Genomic DNA, 23,809 nt, shown 5'->3' with positions numbered 1-23,809 from the left:
GTTTTATGACGGTCTAAAGAGGACAATGGTTTGAGGCTATTTTATTAATAAATCAGATGAAAAAGGAAGAAGTATGATTATTATGGTGTCGTTCACTAGCTGTCTAGCTTTGGAAAAAGTAGATGCTTTGGAGTGAGGACAGCATAGACAGATTTAAATGACAGTAGAGTGAAATGCCCACTACAGTCCTTATGTACCGTATGGTGAATGTATATATCCATCTTGTGTCTTATCTTTCCATTCCAACAATTTATTTTACAGAATATATATATAATTTACAGAAAAATATGGCATATTTTATAGATGGTTTGAATTGCGATTAATTGCGATTAATTACGATTAATTAATTTTTAAGCTGTAATTAACTCGATTAAAAATTTTAATCGTTTGACAGCCCTAATTTAAACAAATTTTAGCAAGCCATTGTTTCACATTTGCTTTTTTATTTTAATTTCAACAATCTTAATCATGTGTTTTGGTTCATTTGAAACACGCATATCACATGCAGTTGAATATCCACTTAACTTTTTTTTCTTAAACAAACTAGCTTCAAGTTACTTCAATTTCTCGTAGCATTCCTTCCCTGCAATCTTGCCGTACATGTCAGAGTGTCTCGTTTGTTAATGTCGCTTGACATTGAACTCTTTACAAACAGCCACTCTCTCCTGGCAAATGAGGCAGACACAGTTATTGCGTACTTCAGTAAAGAAATACCGTATTGGCCCGAATATTAAGACAGCCCTGATTATAGGACAACCCCCTCTTTTTCAAGACTCAAGTTTGAAAAAAGACTTTTTGAACACCAAATTAATTTTTTTACCAAAAATAATTACTGTACATCCGAAACAAATGATTATAACAATATATTTGAGAGAAAAAGCATGTTATTTTGCCTTATTCAAATCTTAATATCTGAACATTTAAATATGTAAACTAAAGTACCATCACATTCGTGAATGAATGGCTTCTGGTTTTTGAAATACAAACAAACCGATCTATTGTGATAAACAACAAAATTGCAATAACTGCATTAGCCATCAAAGTGAAGTCTAACTGTAACTGAAGTCTTGAAAAGAAGGAAAAACATTGCAATAAAATAATGCAAACTAGTTAAACATGAGAGTAGCTGAGATCTGTCATCACAGAACATCGGTCAACTTTCCTTTTTTTGTTAATTGTCGCCATTTTATAAATTTGGGGGTAAAGCGTCACACTGAGTGATGCACTCACAGTGCTGCTGCCCTCTAGTATGTAAATGAGGAACAGCATTTAGTGTAAGCTACTTCATATGCTGCTCAATTTATTAAGTCTAGGTGCGGGCCAGACGTTATGGGTTTTATGACAGAGGCTGCGGGCCGGATGAAATTTGACCAAGGGCCGCATTTGGCCCCCGGGCCGGATTTTGGACATGTCTGGATTAGACTAAGAAAAATACGATAGAATATTTAAAAACTAAATTTTGGCCTTGTATAAAATATTCTTTGTTCTTCTTTTCATGCTTTTTGTTGAGCAATCTGTTTTAAATTGATTGAAGTATCAGAATTAAAAGTTTTAAAAACAACTGAATATTTCACTAAAGGTCAAAATTGAAATCTGTGGTTTTGTACACCACTCTTTACTCTCATTTATGTTGCATGAATTATAGAATTCTGACGGCCAACACATGGAGGGTGTAGAGCAAATACATACCGTAATTTCCCGAATATAACGCGCACTTTTTTCCCCCCAAAATCAACTTGTAAAATCATGGTGCGCATTATAAACGGGTACATGGATGGAGACAGAAATATATATATATATTACATATATATATAAACCGATTTTTTTTTTATTGACACGGCCACGTTGTGTTGAAGCAACGTATGCGGCGACCCGTTGCCGACCATTACAGTACGTGACGTCACCATTTTGTTTCGGTAATACTTCCCTCTAATCGGCCGAATGATTTCGTCTGTGTTAAATTCTGCTTTTTTCACTCTTCATAAAGCACAGAATTTAGTTTCTTGAACTCATTTGAGGCGACGTGTATTGCAGCTCGGCAACTCGGACCATAACAAACGTAAGCACACAGACTTCCTGTGTCCGTCAACTATATCTGTCCCTCGGGAAACTCAAACCCAAATAACAATAGTTCCTATTGTTACTGTCGTGTTGACAGCGATGAGCTCTCACGGATTTCCGACTTACGTTCTCACTTTCATTTTACCGTATCAATATATGGACGAAACATTTATTCATCATGATGAAACGAGGATTTAAATTTTTTAAAGTCACATCTGTTTTGTTTTCTCCTAGATTCTGGTAAGTTGGAGAATTTGTCAAATCATATTATTGCCGTAAATATTGTCTGTTTATGGTAATGTTTTGAACTACCAATGTGCTATGCTTGTGCTGTGTTCCACCAGTCAGTGAAATGACATTTCTGTATCTGTACACGAGCTCTGTTTTCTTGTATTCTTCTATTCATGGGTGCTAAAATTAGGGTGCGCGTTATAAACGGGTACAATAATTTCCCCTAGATTTTACAAGTAATTTTGGGGTGCGCATTATGCACAGGTGCGCCTTATATTCGGGAAATTATGGTATTATTTTCTTACTTTTACGTATCTGTAATATGTACCGTGTGTTCGTGTATTGTGAAGAATGCCGAGATATTAAATAACCACTAGCCAATTGAATAAGCCACCCTTTTTGGTTTATATATTAGTAAATCTGACACTAAAGGAGCCAGTGCCTCACCAACCATCAACCTCACCGCACGTCACTGTGTTAAAGCTAAGTCCACCTACTTCAATGCAATTATCTGGTATTTTGGCCGATAATTGAAAGCGCTTCAAGCAAAGATTTAACATAGATCTGGCTGCAAGCGGCGATGATGAAGGACTGAAAGCTAACATCCTTTTGCATATCATTGGAGAAGATGCTTTGGATATTTATAATAGTTTTCAGTTAGATGAAGATAATCTGATTTTAGCAGCATTGATGAGAAACTTTGAGGAATATTTTGTGGGTAGTCAAAACAAGACCTTCGATCGGTACAAGTTCTTGACTCATGATAAAAAACAAGGAGTATCTTTTGATCAGTATTTAGCAGAGCTCCACACACTAAGCAAAACCTGTGAATTTGGCACACTAAGAGACTCGTTGGTGAGAGACAGGATTGTCTGTGGCACAGCAGATAATGGACTCAGAGAAAGACTGTTGAGAGAAACTGGACTGACACTTGATAAATGTGTTAGCATGTGCAGAGCAGCCGAAACCACTCGAGCACGAGCAAAAGAGCTCAGAAGAAGTGAAACGGCAGTGCATGAAATACACAAAGGTAGAACGAAAAACGCAACGTTCACCAAACAAAAAGATCAGAAACAGAAATCTATTGAATTTAAAGGTGGTAAATGTGGAGAAAGTCACAAGCCAAAGTCATGTCCAGCATTTGGAGAATCCTGTAATAACTGTGGGAAAAGTAACCACTATGCAACATGTTGCAAAGCACGTTCAAGAAACAAAGTTCACACAGTCGATGAAAATGACAAAGATGAAGAGGAATTTCTTGTGGAAGTTGTGCAGGTCTGCAATGAAAAAAAAAAAAGAATAGATTATGTCAATCCAAGTGAATGAAACAGTAATTCCATTCAAGCTTGATACAGGTGCACAAGTAAACCTGCTGTCTTTTAAGGACTATAAAACGCTAAAAGTGAAAAGCAAGATGCATCCTGTAAAAACCAAAGTGACCGGATGCACTGGTGAAAGAGTTCCTGTTAAAGGCGGATGTATCATGACCTTCAAACACAAAAGTCCGAAAATCAGGGCACAGCTTCCGATTGTGGACATGCAAGTACAGCCAATTCTGGGACTTAGTGCATGTGCAAAACTCAATTTGGAAAGAAAAGTGTTTGTAGTGACAACACCAGATACACCAAAAGACAAAAACTCACTCATGGAGGAGTATAAGGACTGTTTTGAATGACTTGGATGTCTTCCAGGAATACACAAAATATGTGTGGATAAAAATATGACTCCTGTAGTGCATCTGTGCAGGAAGGTCCCATTTACACTGCGGCAGAAGCTGAAAGACGAACTGGACTGAATGGTAAAGATGGAGGCCATCAAGAAAATAGATGAGCCTAGTGAATGGGTCAGCTCGCTGGTCATCGTGCAAAAGAAAAATGGTGCACTGAGAATATGCTTGGACCCAAGAGACTTGAATAATGCGATTGAAAGAGAACATTTTAATTACCAACTAGAGAAAAAATCATGGCGCAGTTTGCAGGAGCAAAATTGTTAAGCAAACTTAATGCATCATGAGGCTTCTGGCAGCGCAGGTTGGACGAGGAGAGCTCCAAACTGTGTACCTTCAACACGCCTGAGGGGAGGTACAGGTTTCTTCGCTTACCGTATGGCATCTTGTCAGAGCCTGAAGTCTACCATAAGACCATTCACATGATTTTTGAACACATTCCAGGAGTAGACACTATGATGGACGATATCATTGTTTGGGGATCTACTCAAGAGGAGCACGACGAAAGACTAAGACAAGTGCTTGACAAGACAAGGGAGGTGAATCTCAAACTTGACAAAGACAAATGTGAGTTTGGAGTACGATCACTTACTTTTGTGGGAGATGTTGGCAGCGATGAAGGCGTGCGGCCAGACCCAAGGAAAACATCGGCAATAAACAACATGGAAAGACCAAAGAATAAAGATGAGGTCAGAAGGTCCCTAGGGATGGTAACGTCCCTTGCCAAGTTCGTACCACAATTGTCAACCCAGTCAGCACCTCTCAGAAGTCTGCTAGAACACAACCAAGCGACTGCCTTCGCTAAAGCCTGGAGATGTGGTACGTCTCAGAGACACCTCTATGGGATCGTGGAGTCGACCAGGACAAGTGGAACAGGAAGTGGCACCACGTTCCTACAGGATCCAGACGGAGAATGGATTGTCGCTGAAAAGAAACCGCGCAGATCTTCAACTGCAAACACCTGAGAAGTCTACTGCAACTCAGGAGGCGGTTCCAAGAGATCTGGCTGACTTCAGTGAGGTAACTGGGAGTGGGCCGGATAAAACCGAGAAAGCTCTTTCTACAGCGCCCGCACCATCAGATGCTGAGACACTTTCCAACACGCCAAGATCAACAACAACAGAAAAAGTCTCTAGACCTAAAAGACACATTCAGCCACCAAAAAGGTTGATTGAAAGTTGCCCCCCCCCCCCCCCCCCCCCCAAAAAAAAAGCGTTGTAAGTTATCGAAAAAAAATAACATGTTAATATTTTGAATGCCGTTAAAACTGTTGTACACGTTCGGTAAGAATATTTTGTGAGATTGCAAAGTTATAATGTGCACATAGTATTATATGTAGGGGTGTCAAACGATTAAAAATTTTAATCGAGTTAATTACAGCTTAAAAATTAATTAATCGTAATTAATCGCAATTAATCGGAATTCAAACCATCTATATAATATGCCATATTTTTCTGTAAATTATTGTTGGAATGGAAAGATAAGACGCAAGATGGATATATATATATATATATATATATATATATATATATATTCAGCATGTGGTACTTAAGGACTGTATTTGTTTATTATAACAATAAATCAACAAGATGGCATTAACATTATTAACATTCTGTTAAAGTGATCCATGGATAGAAAGACTTGTAGTTCTTTATGAAAAATGTTAGTACAAGTTATAGAAATTTTATATTAAAACCCCTCTTAATGTTTTCGTTTTAATAAAATTTGTAAAATTTTCAATCAAAAAATAAACTTGTAGCCCGCCATTGTTGATGACAATATTTACTTACACTATAAAATCAGTAGCACCCAAGCGCCAGCAGAGGGCAGCAAAACTCCGTAAAACACAATTAACGAGTGGGCCTTTAACTCCTCTGTCATTTAAATCTGTCTGAGCTGGGCCAAGTGGGTTAATTGCGTCAATTTTTTTAACGGGATTAATTAAAAAAATTAATTAACGCCCGTTAACGCGATAATTTTGACAGCCCTAATTATATGATAAGGTAAATGCTTGTTTTGTTAAGGGGGGAAGATGTGGTGTAAGGAGTAACACTACATTACCCAGCATGCAATGTTATGACACACAGAGTGACGTCATGTTTTGTTGACAGAAGTTCAGTCTGTACAGCGCGACCGGTGTAGGTTCACTATCCTCTTCCCCTCATTATCCACTCGCTCTCGCTATATGATTGGCCGAAGAGTCGAAATGCTCTCCCGTGAAATAACTGTTTAAAAATGTTCCCGTTGTTACTTCTTGCATTCGCTTAAAAGTGCCCATTTAAAAAGGAAAAGCGATGGATGATACTACACACAGAGCGTATTATTAACAAATGTCAAAGTTGTATAATCAGATAGCGAGAATAAGGAACTGTCAAGCGCAGGCCCCCGCGAGTGGATAGTGAGGGGAATAGGATAGTGCGCCTACACCGGCGCAAGTGAGAAACCGAAAGAGTTCATTAAACGTCAGCGGGATGACAACGCTTCGTCTTCTTATTAAAATAATAAGATAGACACAATAGCCAGTAGGCTAAAACACGGCAGCTAATCTGCCCCATTAATTCAATACAAGAGTACTTTATCTCAGTTAACTGCCTAATACATAAAGAGTAAAGTTGAACCATTGAAATTCACAATTCATGGGAATAGGCGACCTAACAAACATCAACACATACAGTCGGTAATAAAAAAATAACAAGGATGGGCAGTTTATCGGGCACTAACCTGTAACGAAGGTGGGAAGATGTCATTCGCACCTGCCGTCGACTGTATGATTAGTAAGGATGGGCTGATCGATACCAAAATATCGATATTTCGATCCAGCGCGTTAAGTTTTAGGTATCGATCCCCTTTCTATTACATGGTGTCTATAAAAAGCGCCAAACAGTCACACAGTCAAATTGTGATCTATCGTTGGAGCATTAAAATAGGCTACTCCTATTTATAGCAACCATGTTTTTATCCCACATTATGACTTTTCAGCACATCAAAACGATTTTCCAACTTGGAAAATCAGACCTCCCGAAACACGTGAACACAGCATATCTCCTGAAGGTGCTTCACGGAAGTGTCAACTCCTGCCTATTACGTGTATCAATTACCATATTAAGAGCCATGTGCAGGTTTTGTATATGGGGTGATTGTATATTGAGTGCATATTAATCTGTCAATTTTTAATGTGTCAATTTTATGAGAGTATTAAAAATGCGCTTTCTCAACGTCTAAAATTTTGATTTGAGGGGTCAAGACATTTATTTGAGGGAGCACTGCCCCCTCTTGCCCTTGCATAGAGCCGACCCTGCGGCCCATTAACTATGAAAATGCGATCGTGAATAAAAAAATTAATATCTTGACACCACTACTTTTAACATTAAAAATAAATTCTCATCACTAGGATTTGTCTTCTTTCTGTCAGTCATGTACAGTATATTTTGTATCATCGAAAGTGGATCAACCAACCTTCTAGTCTGTGAAGAACAACCTTTGCGTGCATTATTTTGCACACAGTCGAGTGTTGGTAACGCAGGGGCTCCTCTTTTACTGCAGCCGATGACATTTTACTCGCTTGATTTCTGAATGCTTGACGGCGTGTCGATGTTATTGGTAGGCCAGCTAGGCTAGAATAAAGAGACTTTGGTGAAGTGGCTGAGATAGAGGAGATGAAAGACCAAAGAGAACAAAGAGGAAAAACTGGCCAGTCTTTTTGCTGCGTTCGATGAGTGCAGGAAGCCGTAGTTTTCTAACCTCCGACCAGGAAAATTATATTTCATATATTTATTTATTTATTTTCCCTACAGGCATGACAAATCCGAACAAACATACAGCATTTATATGTGTTTACAATTAATTCAACCCGAAAAAATATATTAAGAATACCCATTCTTGTTAGGGTATGCGAAATGAAAAATGGCGCCCCGCTACCCGCACGTCCCAACCGGCTACCAACCCAGCAGGGACACACACACTTTTTTAGGGTGGCATCTATGCTGCTTTTTAGTATGTTAGTTATATGGTTGCAACTAACGATGAGATTTTTAATCGAATGATTAATGAAACGATTAATCAGATAAATGTCACGTTTTTCAATTACTTTAACAATTTCACTTGAAGTTGTCTTTGGTATGTTGTAATTAACAATGAAGACAAAACGGATGACTACGTATTTCCTTCAAAAACATTGTTTTATTACAGCTTCCTGACTTAACTGGAGTCAAGGGCGTAGGTTTGAATAGGGACGGTAGGGACATAACACTACCAACTTTTGAGGATGCTCAAATTGTCCCCACCACCTTTTAAGCAACCTTATTTGCATTATACTATGAGTTCAGCTATAAAGGTAATTTAGATTGTCTTCCCATATATTGTAAGGATAAAATTGACCCTACCATTATTAAGTGTATTACAGTACTTTATGTTCAGACTTACATTGAACCCTTTTCACTTGCTGAATGTGCCAGTCCATTTTTCCCCCCTCAAATGCACGTTTGATTGGCTAATGACTTTACCCCCCAGCCCCCCCCCCACACACACACACACAAACGCATACACCCAAGCCCAACAGAAATACAACACGCAGCCTCCTCCGCCCCGTTCAAAGACAACGGATATTAAAAGTTTTTTTCCGCCAGCAGCAGCCACTGTAAGTAATGTAAAAAAGGAAATGTTCTGTAGCTGGGGAACACACCACTAATTTTGCTACTGAAAGTCCGGCCTGCATCAGAGTTAGCATAACATTAATCTGTGTGAATTTCTCAAACTCGGGGAGGAAGCCGCTCTGAGAGAAATATCCTCCTGTATGTTTTCTACTGTTAACGTTAAGAAATGTAGTGAACCCAGGTTTACCCCTTCTCCCCGGTGTTCATTTTTATTTTATTTATGCGGTCTTAAAGCAGCCCAAAGGAGCTTTCATTTTTTTGTTGAGTTTGGCTGTGCTTGTGGACAAAAGCAGTAGTGTTTTACCTAAGGCTTCATTTTTATTTATTTTTGTTATTCCCTGACGAAGAAGTTTTTTTGTTATATTTAATTCATTTGGACAGACAATTTTGAGTGGTACTAAGACAAATGTTTATTTTTTGCATTCCTGGACACTAAAGAGATGATTAACAAGTGTGTATTTCTTGTGTATGGTAATATAATTGCATTCAAGTAATGCGATTTAAATTTGGTAGTATAATCCAGTCATTTATTCTGGAAGTTTTCCAAATGTTTCTTTATTGGTTTTTGAAAAAAAAGGTTTGAATCGAATGGTGTATCACCTGCACGAATACATTTGCACTGCAAAAACCCACCTCCTTAAAACAAAACAAAAAAAATTAATAAGTAGTAGGGTTGTTCCGATCATGTTTTTTTGCTCCCGATCCGATCCCGATCGTTTTAGTTTGAGTATCTGCCGATCCCGATATTTCCCGATCCGATTGCTTTTTTTTTGCTCCCGATTCAATTCCAATCATTCCCGATCATTTTTCCCGATCATATACATTTAGGCAATACATTAAGAAAAAAATGAATAAAACTCGGATGAATATATACATTCAACATACAGTACATAAGTACTGTATTTGTTTATTATGAAAATAAATCCTCAAGATGGCATTTACATTAGTAACATTCTTTCTGTGAGAGGCATCCACGGATAGAAAGACTTGTAATTCTCAAAGGATAAATGTGACTTTGTATATTGTGACTAAATATTGCCATCTAGTGTATTCGTTGAGCTTTCAGTAAATGATACTGTAGCCATTTAAAGGTTGCCCAAATGCATGATGGGAAGTCCACCCATGACTGTGCATAGTGGCACCAATTGATATATCCTCTCTGCGTTGGAATATAACACATGGTGTTAAGAAAAAGATCAACTTCTATCTTACTTCCCCACATTGCTTCCCACGATAGTCCTAATTATTGAAAGGGGGATTATAAGGCTTTAGCCAAATAAAAAAAGGTTCCAAAGACTGCCAAAACTCACTCTACTCATCTTACGCTGCCTTTCAGCTCTATACATAGGTGAAACGGCGCCATCATAGATTGAACGCGACAATACGTGAGTGGGTCGTGACGTGCAGCGCAATGAGCGCATGCGTTAATTGCGTTAAATATTTTGACGTGATTAAATCAAAAAATATTAATTACCGCCGTTAACGCGATAAATTTGAAAGTCCTACTTTAAGCCAAAACTAAAGACGCTGGATGAGTGTAAGACATTTTGACTGTAACGTTAAATATAATTAGAAAACGATTTAATTAAACAATATATATATATGTGTATTAAAAAAATAAATTAAAACCCCTCTTAATGTTATCGTTTTAATAAAATTTGTAAAAAAATTCTATCAAAAAATAAAGTAGATACACTAAATACACCACAAGGTGTCAATGGCGAGTTTTAAATTAACTTGGAAATCAAGCCAAATAGTGTTTTGTCCCTCGAGGACTGAACTGGTCCATCCATTGTAATTCACGTCATTTGAGTGCTGGCTTCACAACGTACTTGACCACTGATAGTTCATATATTGTGAATAAATATTGCCATCCAGTGTATTTGTTGAATTAAACAAAATGTTTAAATAGAGTTAGACCAAAGTCTCAGTAAGTTTTATGTGTATGTTGCATAGCTATTTCGATTGGGAATGCCAGTTCTCTTTGCACTGTGTGAGAATAGGGCCTCATTAATACATATTGAAGCGCTTTTTTTTTTTTTGTCAACATTTTTGGGAGAGATTTTTTGTTGTGCTTTCACTAAATGATACTTGTTTTTTGTGAAGGAGTTGCCGAAGCTTATGCCAATAAACGGCGCGGCCCAATGAACGCCTGTGTCCACTCGCTTTTTGTAATATTCTGATATAGAATTATCCGAGGCACCTTGAAGTGCACGCGGCGCCAATATTTTTTACTCACATGATGCAGGAGTGAGTTAGAGTTAGTTAGAGCCTGCCGAGAGCCATAAGCTGTGTTAATGTTGAAGCTGAATGTGCTAATAAAGAAACAAAGTGCCAGCACATCGCATGTGGTATACCTATGTTAAGAAAAAGCACAAAACAAGACATCGTTCTCTGCCTCTTAGCTCTCAAGTGCGTCATTGTAATCTGTTTGACGTAATGCATGAGCGGGTCATTCCGCGCATGCGTTAAATATTTTAACATGATTAATTAAAACAATTAATTACCGCCCATTAACGCGTTAAATTTGACAGCCCTAGCTAAAAATGGCCACGAATGCAGCGGTTCTAAAGTAAACACGACAAACATTCTTTAGAGAAAGGAATACATTTATGTTTGAACAAGGACTGGCATATAGAAAAGTTCTTCTCAAACACATCCTGCTATGTCAACTGCACACAAAAACTGCATGCCGCTCTCACTACTAACATCTACGGCGTGTCATTAAGCATTAATTTCCGCCATTTTCGTGTTGCACATGTATGTTTATGATTTAATTTGTTTATTTAGCACCTTTGGATAACATTAAAGAGTCCAACTGGATGTAAAACAGGGCTAAGTCATCACCATAAAAGATTTTAATGAAAATATTATAAGGGTGAAAAATGACAACACTGTGAATGTAACACAGATCGATATGGAAAAATGATGGATGGATGGATGGATGGATGGATATATGGATGGATGGATGGATGGATGGATGGATGGATGGATGGATGGATGATGGATGGTTGGATGGATGGATGGATGGATGGATGGATGGATGGATGGATGGATGGATGGATGGATGGATGGATGGATGGATGGATGGATGGATGGATGGATGGATGGATGGATGGATGGAATTCGTTTACCTCTCATTGTTAACGCCAGGAGATTCTGGCTCCTGCTACTCAGCACCAAGATTTTTACTGAAAGCTGCAAGACACAAGAAAACCATTGAAATATTTTATGGACCACCAACGCGTCATCAGCCAGTCTTTCCTTGGAAAAGACGATTGGAGTGATCCATCGCAACTTCACGTTTGGCTGATTCAGTGCGTCGTGCGGTTGTAATAGGTATTCATCAAAAAATAGTTAATAGTTAATCAGCCACTTGCCCCACAAACATGCAGAACAATACGAGTGTATGAAACAACCAATACGACAGGTATGACAAACAATCGCAGAAACAAAAATGTTGCTCCCACCCGTTGTTGTTTTGTTGCTGTTTCTTAGTCATATTTTAGTCATTTCAAAATGTGTTCATTTTCATCTAGTTTTAGTCGACAATTCTCAAAATGTTTTCATCTATAAACTTCAAAAATTTTAGTCCATTAAAATAAAGGTTTTTAACAATTTTGAATAAACAATAAATCACATCAATAAATAATTTTGAATAAGCTTACAAGCACATCTCCATTTTCATGATACATATTCACTCAGCAGAGACTTTTAAAGACAAAAGCAACATGGCATAACTTGCCATGATAAGAAGCAAAACTTACCAAGCAGCAGCTGACACGTTTTATAAAAGGAGCCTGGAATGGGAACAAGCTTACTCACAGTCAGTGTTCTGCCAAAATGTTCTACACCAGCGAAACGTGCTACAAGAGGCGAATTTGACACCTGAAGTACTAATGTGTGCTTTTAGTTTGTTTTGTTACATACAAGAAGAACAAACTAAAACATGCCTTACGAAAATACTTAAAGTAATATCAATGAGGGTGGTTTAAATACGCTACGTGACTAATGTGGTCAATAGATCAACACTGCTTACAAGAAAACAATGCTTAAAAGTATGAGAGGGAAACTGTAAATGGCAAAATGTATTTTGATGCAGTGAAAAGGCAATAAAAGACTCAAGAAAAACAAAAATAGTAAGTACAGTGTACTGCTACATACGAAGTTAATTCGTTCCAGGACATTGTTTGTAAGTCGAAATGGTTGTATGTCGAGCAGGACTTTCCCAATTGGAAATACATTGTATTTCAATTAATACATTGTTATTATTACACATTGCAAAACAAAAAATATATAAAATTTGAATAATAATATAATAATACTAATAAATCATGTAATAAAGTAACAAATCAGTTTCTAAGAGGCTTTTGGTTTAAGTTCTTGGTGTGTCTTTGACCCGAATCGTTGCGTCCTAGCATAGCATTTGTTTGGCGCAGACATCACTCGTAATTTCTGAAGAGTATTTTGATGTACAGTATTTTGGAAAGAGAAAAGTTCCTGAGGACGAGGGACCGCTAACAAAATGAACATGATTGTTGTGGTGATCTAGACCGTCACGTTCCGAATATTTAATCAGCATCTGAGGCTATTGTCAATCAGATGGCACTGGGATAGATGGCGCCAACCGCTTGTCGTCTGACCGTTGCTTGACAGTGGTTTGACAGTTTTGTGAAAGCAGACCATTGCAATTGGAATCGAAAATTCCTTGTGACTTTTGAAAACCCTGGAAGGAATTGCAGGAGTTCGATGTCACGTTTTCGCCCTATCGGTTCGGGTTTTTTTATTTGCTTGGAACTAAAAGTTTGCCGGTGGCTACTTGGAAGCTAATCAGCGTCACCTAGCAAAATGGGCCGAAACAAGAAGGCGGCGATATCAAGAGATCTCTTGACTTCCTATCAGAGGAGATTTCTGTGATTACGCTACAGCAGAAATCCATCCTGAACCTGGTGAAGGAGGTGAAGGCTCTCCGAATCCAAAATGCCGAGAAAGACCAGCGTCTAGCGCAGTTGGAGAGTCGAGTGGCGAAATTGCAGCAGCACACAAGGATCAACGATGTGATCTTCACACAAGGATCAACGATGTGATCGTAACTGGGCTCCGGATAAAGCTGTGGTCATACGCCCGGGCTGTGACCGATAACGTTGGGGAGCCCAGCGAGCAGGTTTTCGGCTCTGTTGAGCAACAAGTGGCTGTATTTTTCCAGTCCAAAGGGATTGAGGTGGATCGGAATGACATCGAAGCCTGCCACCTCTACCCCGGAGAGATGACAGCGACAAACGAGATGTTATCATCAGGTTTGTCAACAGAAAGCACAAAACCGCACTGTTAAAACAAGGAAGATACTGTTAAAACGAGGATACTGAACGGATTCATGGGAACGAGCATCTGACATGGCAAAACTTTGATATCGCTATAAAAGCACAACTAATGAAAAACCAAGGGAAAATTCAGCACGCATGGAAATCAAACTGTAAAATATTCATCAAACTAAATGGGACACACAGATGAAGCCAAAACATTGGTCGTCAGGAGCATAGGCGTGGCCACAAGGGTGGCCACGCCTATGCTCCTGACACCCCTGAAATTTGGTTGGCCACCCTAAGTACCCCCCCCAACCAACCACCACCTCAGTAAAGCTACGTTCACACCGGCCGCTTAATTTGCTTGTCGCGCCGCGGGTTCCCATGAAAGTCAATGTGAACGTGTCACGCATGTCGCGTCGGGGCGATGCGATGACGCCAAAATGACTGTAGCTCGTCAAATTTAACGCACCGCCAAGGAGATGGTTTGGTTGAACTTTCTGCGACTGAGTTCGGCGTCGAGGAGGAAGCAGCCAATCGAATACTTCTTCCTCATTCACGTGACTTTAGGCGAATAGGATGCACAGGAACGTCAATATCATGCATTCACAACAAACCAAGTTGGACAATTTGGTGTTTATATTGTTCTTGAGAACACTACTACCACGGCGGTGGTTAAACACCATTCATAATTGAGGTAAGTGAGAATGTCCAAACTGTGAAAAAAATGTGAATGTTAGTGTTTAATGTATAGGCATGTCACAGGTGGTTGGGTAACGTTTGTGTGGCTGAAGTTAAGAAGCTAATGTTAGCAACACTAGCTCAAATCGTTTGAAAGAATTTACCTGATTAGAACTTGGTAGTTTTTTTCCTTTTTCTTTTTGCTTTTTTCTTGGTTGGGGTAATTTTTCACTTGAGTTTGTTTGCGTTTGCTGTGATTTTAGTTTTTTTCAACATGACACATGATAAATGCCTGAGCATTATGGCCTCATTTTCTCGGGCAGATTAGGGAAAGAACAATGAAGGGATCTCAAAAGATTGAGACATTCTTTATTGTCAAGAAGAAAAAAAGATCAGCTGCTGGAGACAGTGGGGCTACAGCATCCTCTTCAGGACAGCATTCAGCAGGGAAATATATCATAAAATTAATAGTTCTAAATGTGTACTTATCTGTAAGACAACAAGTTGAAATATATTCCTTATGTTTATGCATTAATTGAATATTTCTTTGTGTGGTCAGAGATTCAGATGAGGATCCACAAGCGTCTATATGTGAAAGTGGCAGCGACACAGACGAGGCTCCACATTTTCCGCTCCCCACATCGTCCCAGTCATCAGGTATTTAACTTCTAGTTTTGTTTGAAGATTAAGGAAAACTTGTACAAAAATTATGGATGAAGCAGTTGGGTGCATTATTTAATTGCTGACCCAGGATTAGGTCACAACAACGCTTACAATTTATTATCATTGCATAAAAACGTTCAGTAATTTAAAAAAAAAATTTTTTTCTTCCTAGATATATCACGGTGCCCAGCCGATGGACCAACACGGCCATACCTGAGGATGTATCCCAGGACAGTGCAGGCAGGGAGGAAGAGATCCTTTAACAGCTCATGGTACCAACATTTCCCATGGTTGGAATATTCAACAAGTCAGGACTCTGCCTATTGTTTTGCATGTAGACACTTTAGCTTGCCCAATACTCCCGAAACACCTTTTGCGGCCAAAGGAGGCTACTCGAATTGGAAAAAAGCCATGTATAAAGATGGGGGGTTTAAAATGCATGAGCAGTCAGAAGGGCATGTTAATGCCATGTTTGCATGGAGTGAATTCAAGAATAATATCATTAAAGATTCCTCTATACGAGAGGCTTTGGACAAAGCCTACAAAAAAAAAAATTGAAGAAAACAGGATGTACATAAAGACAGTAGCAGAAGTGCTTCGGTTTACAGCCATGCAGAATGTTGCTCAAAGGGGACATGTTGAAAGTGATTGTTCACAAAACAAAGGAAACTTTGTAGAAATGATGGAATTGATTTCGAAACACAGTGCTCTGGTTGAAAAGAAAATGAATGGTGCAAGAAATGCCAAGTATATCAGTAACACCATTCATAATGAAGTTTTGGAATGTCTGTCAGATATGGTCCGTGAACAAATAATTAAGGAAGTTAAGGAAAGCAATTATTTTTCTGTTATTGCAGATGAAACAAAAGATCTTTAAAAAAAGGAGCAGCTGTCATTAGTACTAAGGTACTATTACAATGGTGCAGTTCACGAGAGCTTTTTAGATTTCCAAAGAGCCAGTGAATTAGATGCAGCAGGACTCAGTCATAAGATAGTACAGTGTCCAGTCCTTGACAATATGAACGCAGAACTTACAAGGCGATTCAGTGAAAACAACTGTGATATAATGAAGGGTATACAAGCTCTTAACCCTAAGGGGAAAAGCTTTCTAGAGGAAGCAACAGTTTTACGTTTTGGCCGTCTGTATGACTGTGATGTTGATGACCTAAAACATGAGCTGTATCAGGCAAAGAAGGTTGTTCAAAGAAAAGCACAGTGTGGGACTGAAATGACAAATATTTGGATTTTACAACTTTCATTGAACCATACAAAGAGGTGTTTCATCAACTTTTTTGCTTGTGCCGAATAGCTCTGGCCTTGCCAGTGAGCAGTGCTAGTTGTGAGCGCAGCTTCTCAGCACTAAAGCTTATTAAAAATCATTTGCGAACAACAATGACTGATGACAGGCTTAGTAACCTTGGAGTGCTCCGCATTGAGAGGAGAAGGGCAAGGTTGCTGAACCTAGATGACTTTGATGAACGCTTTGCTCACAGTCATGGAAACAGGCGTACAAATCTAAAATAAGTCCACATTAGTGTGAAATGACCCCCCCCCTTTATTTATTATTATTACTTTTTTGCTCTGGGGCAATAGCACTTTATTATTATTATTTTTTTTTTTGTAAAATTGTGCTAAAATGTGTCAAACAAAAAGAAGGAAGCTGTGCAGACTGTGAAATTGTGAAATTGTTTTAATAAACAACATGCTGAGCAAGCAAATGGTTTAACATGTTATTCCTGTACTTTACTGAAACGAATTGTGACCCCAAAACCGAGGTAATCGTGACTTTTTTTGTATCGTTACACCCCTACAGTAAAATATGCCACCCCTCTACAGATTGTGACCCTGTTTGGCCCCCCCAAGAAAAAATCCGAGACACGCCCTTGGTCAGGAGCATGGAGGTATTGGTCAGGTATGAATGATCAAGATGGACTGTGAGGTAGTAAGACACACACCATTATGACACACCCATCACCATCTAGAGACAATAGACCCTACCCACGTGACGTCACAACTCCGCCCTCCTGACTGGTGCCGCCCAATTGTCCGTCAACACATCTTGTTTACTTGTTACGGCTACGTACATTCCTCCTATTTACGGCGTGTTTTTCTGCTCGTTAACATTAATAACTAGAAACTGCAATTTCAGGAGAAATTACACCTGGTCTTTCCTGTGTGGCTATACAGATCGTAGCCCCGCCCAAGGCTATCACTAGAATGGACAAACATGCCAATCAATGGCATTAAACAAATTAAATGCCATTAGAAATGAATGGGAAATTTGGACGTCCATGGCCGTCAATGGCAGCACCCTCCATAGGCGTCAATGCAATCGGGGACATTTGGGGTACACGTCCTATTGATATCTGGTCATTTCCTGTTGATTTAGGGAAAAAAAAAAATTCCCATTGAAAATGAATTGGAAAAATTTTGGACGTCCATGGACGTCAATTGTATCAACTTACTTAAGCGTCAATGGAATACAAGTACATTGGCATCAATAGAATGAACAATCATGAAGAAATGCCATTGGAAATGAATGGGAAGTTTGGACGTCCATGGACGTCAATCGCATCACCCTCCATAAGCGGCAATGCAATCGGGGACATTTGGGAGACACGTCCTATTGATATTTAGTCATTTTCTGTTGATTTGGGGGGGGGGGGGGGGGGGATTCCCATAGAAAATGAATGGGAAAAATTTTGGACATCCATGGACGTCAATGGTATCAACTTACATAAGTGTTAATGGAATCCAAGTACATTGACATCAATAGAATGAACAAACATGAAGAAATGCCATTGGAAATGAATGGGAAGTTTGGACGTCCATTGACGTCAATGGCATCACCCTCCATAAGCGGCAATGCAATCGGGGACATTTGGGGTACACGTCCTTTTGATATCTAGTCATTTTCTGTTGATTTGGGGGGGGGGATTCCCATTGAAAATGAATGGGAAAAATTTTGGACGTCCATGGACGTCAATGGTATCAACTTACATAAGCGCCAATGGAATCCAAGTACATTGGCATCAATAGAATGAACAAACATGAAGAAATGCCATTGGAAATGAATAGGAAGTTTGGACGTCCATGGCCGTCAATGGCATCACCCTCCATAAGCTGCAATGCAATCGGGGACATTTGGGGGGACACGTCCTATTGATATCTAGTCATTTTCTGTTGATTTGGGGAAAAAAAAATTTTTCCCATTGAATATGAATGGGAAAAATTCTGGATGTCCATGGACGTCAACGGTATCAACTTACATAAGCGTCAATGGAATCCAAGTACATTGGCATCAATAGAATGAACAAACATGAAGAAATGCCATTGGAAATGAATGGGAAGTTTGGACGTCCATTGACGTCAATGGCATCACCCTCCATAAGCGGCAATGCAATCGGGGACATTTGAAGGACACGTCCTAATGATATCTAGTCATTTTCTGTTGATTTGGGGGGGGGGAAATTCCCATTGAAAATGAATGGAAAAAATTTTGGACGTCCATGGACGTCAATGGTATCAACTTACATAAGCGTCAATGGAATCCAAGTACATTAGCATCAATAAAATATAAAACATGCTGAAATGCCATTAGAAAATGAATGGGAAATTTGGACGTCCATGGCTGTCAATGGCGGCACCCTTCATAAGCGTCAATGAAATTGGAGAAGTTTGGGGGACACGTCCTATTGATATCTGGTCATTTTCTGTTGATTGTGGGAAAAAAAACATTTCCCATTGAAAATGAATGGGAAAAAATTTGGACGTCCATGGACATCAATGGCAGCACCCCCTATAAGCGTCAATGGAGTCAGGGATGTTTGGGGCACAGGTCCTATTGATATCTGGTCATTATCTGTTATTTTGGGGAAATTTAGTTTTTTCCCCATTGAAAATGAATGGGAAACATTTTGGACGTCCATGGACGTCAATGGCATCGACATCCATAAAGTCAATTGAATCCAAGTACATTCGCATCAATAGATTCGACATGCATGGCAGTCAATGGCATCAATGCAATGTCAAAAATTCAATTGGAAATCCCATTGTAAGTGAAAGGGAAATGTTCTCATTAGAAATGAATGGGAAAGTTTTTGGCAAGTTTCTGGGAAACCGTAAATTTTTTACAAATGCTGTATACAACTTTTATGCCCCTCACCGTCACGGAATTTTTGATGCCCAAATTGTGTGATTTGGTCAAAAACTGAAGGACTAGATACATTTTGAAACTTTTCTTCGTTTCCCATTAAAAATGAATGGGCCAGTTTTTGGCAATTTGCCGGGAAACCGTACATTTTATCAAAACATTTACCGCTGTCATTTTTATGCCCCTCGCCATCCCGGAATTTTTGACGCCCATCTTGTGTGTTTTCGTCAAAAATTGACGGACTAGTAACAGTTTGAAAGTTGTCTTTTTTTCCCATTAAAAATGAATGGGCAGGTTTTTGGCAAATTTCCGGGGAACCGTATATTTTTTCCAAATTGTGTTAATAACGTTTATTCCCCTCCCCGTCCTGGAATCTTTGATGCCCAAATTGTGTGATTTGGTGAAAAATTGTAGGACTAGATACATTTTGAAACTTTTTTTTTCTCATTAAAAATGAATGGGCAAGTTTCTGTCAAATTTCTGGGGAACCGTAAATTTTTTCCAAATTCTGTATACAACTTTTATGCCCCTCACCGTCCCGGAATTTTTGATACCTAAATTATGTAATTTGGTAAAAAATTGTAGGACTAGATACATTTTGAAAATTGCTTTTTTTTTTCGGAAATTTGCCGTTTACGGGCAAACGGAAAATTTTTCGGGGTCGTTTGAAAAATTCCCATCGTCGCGCAAAAATTCCGGACGTGTCGGTACTTGAATGGTGCCGATCGGTCAAGCGGTTCGGGCTGCGCAGCGCGCCGAAGGATTCCCATTCAAAAAAAAAAAACACAATAACATAATAGGGGGGAGGCCGTACAATCTCACTACCTGATCTTTCCAGAGGAAAGACCAGGTAATAAAAATGGTGAAGGCGTGTGTGGCGGTCGGTTGCAATAACAGAGAAGATAGACGGAGGGACTTGAAGTTTTACCGGATTCCGAGAGACCCCGGAGAGGAGAGCGAGATGGGCTGCTGCAATTCGACGAGAAAACTGGGCTCCAAACGATTACCACAGATTATGTAGTAGTCATTTTATATCTGGTAAAATGCATTTAATATATATTTAGAGGGTTTTGGGCTGACAACCACAATTAAAGTGCCTGTGACACGAAAAAGCATGTTTATTTCATAATACACGTGGTATTTTACGCCCCTGAATGATATGGGCCGCTTGGATGTGTGTGGAAGCGATCGCTATTTTTATTTAGTTTTTTGAATCCCGCGCCATGAAAATGAGTGACTTCCGGCTTCGGTCTTGCATTGAGGAGGAGGGCGCTGTGACGTGTACGGTAGAAGACGTCCTCTTCACGCTACAGTGTACTGTTGTGTATGAGGACGAAGGATTCAGCTGATTAGGCGGATTAATACGTTTATTTTTCGCATCACGCCAGCCAAACGGCTGCAGAAAAATCATTCTGTATGAGGGAGAGGCGTATGCGCCTTTTTGGAGTTTCAAAAGGTTCCCATTCACCGTGGATACTTACTGTGGGACCATTGGACTTATGAGGAAGTGAGTAAACATCTTGTTTTGTATTATATCAAAAACGAATACAGCGATTACAAAGTAAACACTACAAACTTTCTTTAAATGAAGGACTACTTACGTTTGATCATTGATAGGCATGTAAAAAGCTCTCCTAATGGTCATTAGCAGCACCACGTTAGCTGCACAACAAATCCAGCCACCCTCCTCCGGGGAACGAACTGTAAATTGCTCTCCGCCGGGCGGTTTGCCGATCCACTAAGACAATTGACAACCGGGTCGTCATGTCAAATAATGCAGGATAGTTATGTGTGATTTTCCACTTCGAAGACTTTGAAACATCACTCGGTTTGGGTTAGCATGTCGGCTAGCTGTCACGGCTTCTGGTTTGTTTACATTCTCCGAAGCCGGGGAAGGGAAATGACATATGTCCAATTTAGGTGTCATAAAATATCGTTCGGGAGGTGCGACAGTAAAGGTGAAGTCGACATTTTTGACCATTATGGAGTAATTTTGCCATGTCGTCCTGAATAAATGCATTTTTATTATTTCATATTCCATTCAGCACAATACTGTTATTTGTCATGAACATGCCATTTATTTAGCAATTGGGGAAAATACTTGGATAAAAAGAATATCCTGTAAAAATATTGAAGTAAAGAGACAGAAACAATGACATTTTGCCGCTCTCTTCGTCGCGTTTTCCTCGTTGTGAATAGTTCCCCCTCGACGGGCTGACTGGTCCTTCTCAAGCCATTTATATAGCTATTGGGGGAAAATACGTGGATAAAAAGAATATCCTGTAAAAATATTGGAGTAGAGAGACTGAACTAATGACATTTTGCGGCTCTCTTCGTCGCGTTTTCCTCGTTCTGAATAATTCCCCCTCAATGGGCTGAATAGTAAAACCGATGAGCCCAGTCTACCACTGACGTCATCCACCTGTTGGGGACGCTAAAGCCCTATAATGGTAGGCGTGGCTAACCGGCAGATTAAAAGACTAATTTCTCGTCATCTGTGCTTTTCTAAATTGTTGTATATAGTCGAATTGTCTCAAAATATGATTCTAACTCACATAATAATGCCATTTAAGACTTTTTTTCTTGTGTCATATGCTCTTTAAGATCATTGCTAGGCTAATCGCCGACAACATACACGTATGTGTGTAGTGAGAGTGCTATCGCTAAACCATATAAACATTAAAAGCCCTAACTCCATTGACAAATGACATGAAATACATTAGTCTTGACAGTGGATGTTAGCAAGAACAAAAGATTTTGAATTGAAAATTTCGTAACTCACCTTTCCAAGCACAAGATAGATTCCTGCCGAATTTTCGTGGATGAGGACCTGTTTCACCCAACCAGCAACGAAGTATTTATAAGCCTCCAAGCTCTTAAAGTTTTTCAAACTTTCGTGAGAATAGGCTGATTTTGTGTGGACAAGATAGTTGTAAATGTCAGGGTAGCTAGCAGATGTCAGGCAAAGACGGCGAAGACAGCTGGTTGAAAAACATCGATTTAGGCATCAAATATGGATCTGGCGAATGGATAAACTGAAGCTTTTCCACATAACGCTTTTTATGCAACGCATCCAGTGAGTTTACGGCATCCGAAAGCACCGGGTCTTCCATGAAATGCATTATAAATTGCTCGATCAATTGAGACCATTGATAATACAGACACAAAATGACGGACAATGGTGCGGAACAATACAGCGTTCACGTGATTTTGTGACGTCGGTGGGTAGGGTCTATAGGAATATATTCCAAAGGATTGCTGATCATGGGAAACTACAGCTCAGATCATTTCAACATACTGAACATAAATCACTGGATCTGGAGTATGATTATAGATCCAGACTATAATTTCTTTTTTAATACCAACATCAACTGCTGCTATTACACGGAGGAACAGTACAACTCTACCATTAAAATGAACAATAAATTATCAGTAAAACAACAGAAGTATGTATGCCAACTTCAGTAATATCAGAGAACGTCTGAATCATTTTATAAAACCATTCAAAATAATTGCCATATCCGAAACATGGCTCAAAGCAGTAGGCTGTATTGGCTGAGCCAAAATTGTGTTGGTTCGTTCCACTGAAATGGATCTACATGACCTCTGCATTGTAATTTACATACGTTGCTAATTACTACCCAAAAAAAAGTTCTACTCACGGTTTCCAGTCATTTTTTAGTAATTAGCGTTTTCGTGTCGGTCTTTTTTTCCCCCGTGGCGCAGTGATATTGATACGGCGGAGTCGTATCATCAGTGTGTGAAGCCATTTTAGGTCACGTGCACCAATAGGAGACGAGGACTGTTGCTATGCGCTTCTAAAACAAACAATATGGCGGCGACCGTGTCAAGCTACGACACGAGCGAAGATGAACCAAAGATAAGAAAACCGCATTCGGAATTTAGTCAAAAGGCATCGAAACGATGCTATATGCATTTCTCAACTGTCCAAGGGCGAAAAAGGGCAGGAAATTGGAAAAAACGTGCAGAGCCCGCGTGGTTGTGTCAGACAATGGCTTTCTCCCCAGGCTCCGTCGAAGGATCTTGCTGAAAATGCGTCGACTGGGATTTTTAACGACATTCATTCACTACAGGTAAGCCACACGCACGCCTTTACTACAAGGTTAATTGTTATTAACTTATGCTCAAAAAATTCTTATTTAAACTAGTGTTGTAACGATACCATTTTTTAGCCCAGATATCAATACCACTTTGTTATAAAATGTATATAGGGTACAGTGTGTCGAAAGTGAATCCAGTAGAACTTTTTATTGCATACCAGTTATGGGTGACAATGGTTAAATAAACATTTTGGCTCAAGAACATCAAGCTGTAGTCA

General features: G+C 39.3%; 1 protein-coding gene across 1 annotated transcript in view; it reads right to left on the bottom strand.

Annotated features, from left to right (window-relative positions):
- Positions 1-4,403, bottom strand: part of LOC130928666 (zinc finger protein OZF-like) — a 70,724-nt gene extending 66,321 nt beyond the window's left edge. Inside the window, exon 1 of the mRNA XM_057855385.1 lies at positions 4,292-4,403. Within this exon, the coding sequence (XP_057711368.1) occupies positions 4,292-4,403 (112 nt within the window). The remainder of the gene's footprint in view (positions 1-4,291) is intronic.
- Between the last annotated feature and the right edge of the window lie 19,406 nt (positions 4,404-23,809).

The sequence above is a fragment of the Corythoichthys intestinalis genome, chromosome 13, assembly GCF_030265065.1.
Source record: "Corythoichthys intestinalis isolate RoL2023-P3 chromosome 13, ASM3026506v1, whole genome shotgun sequence".
NCBI lineage: Eukaryota > Metazoa > Chordata > Actinopteri > Syngnathiformes > Syngnathidae > Corythoichthys > Corythoichthys intestinalis.
Note: the sequence above shows the minus strand (reverse complement) of the source record. Positions and strands in the feature narration are given on the sequence as shown.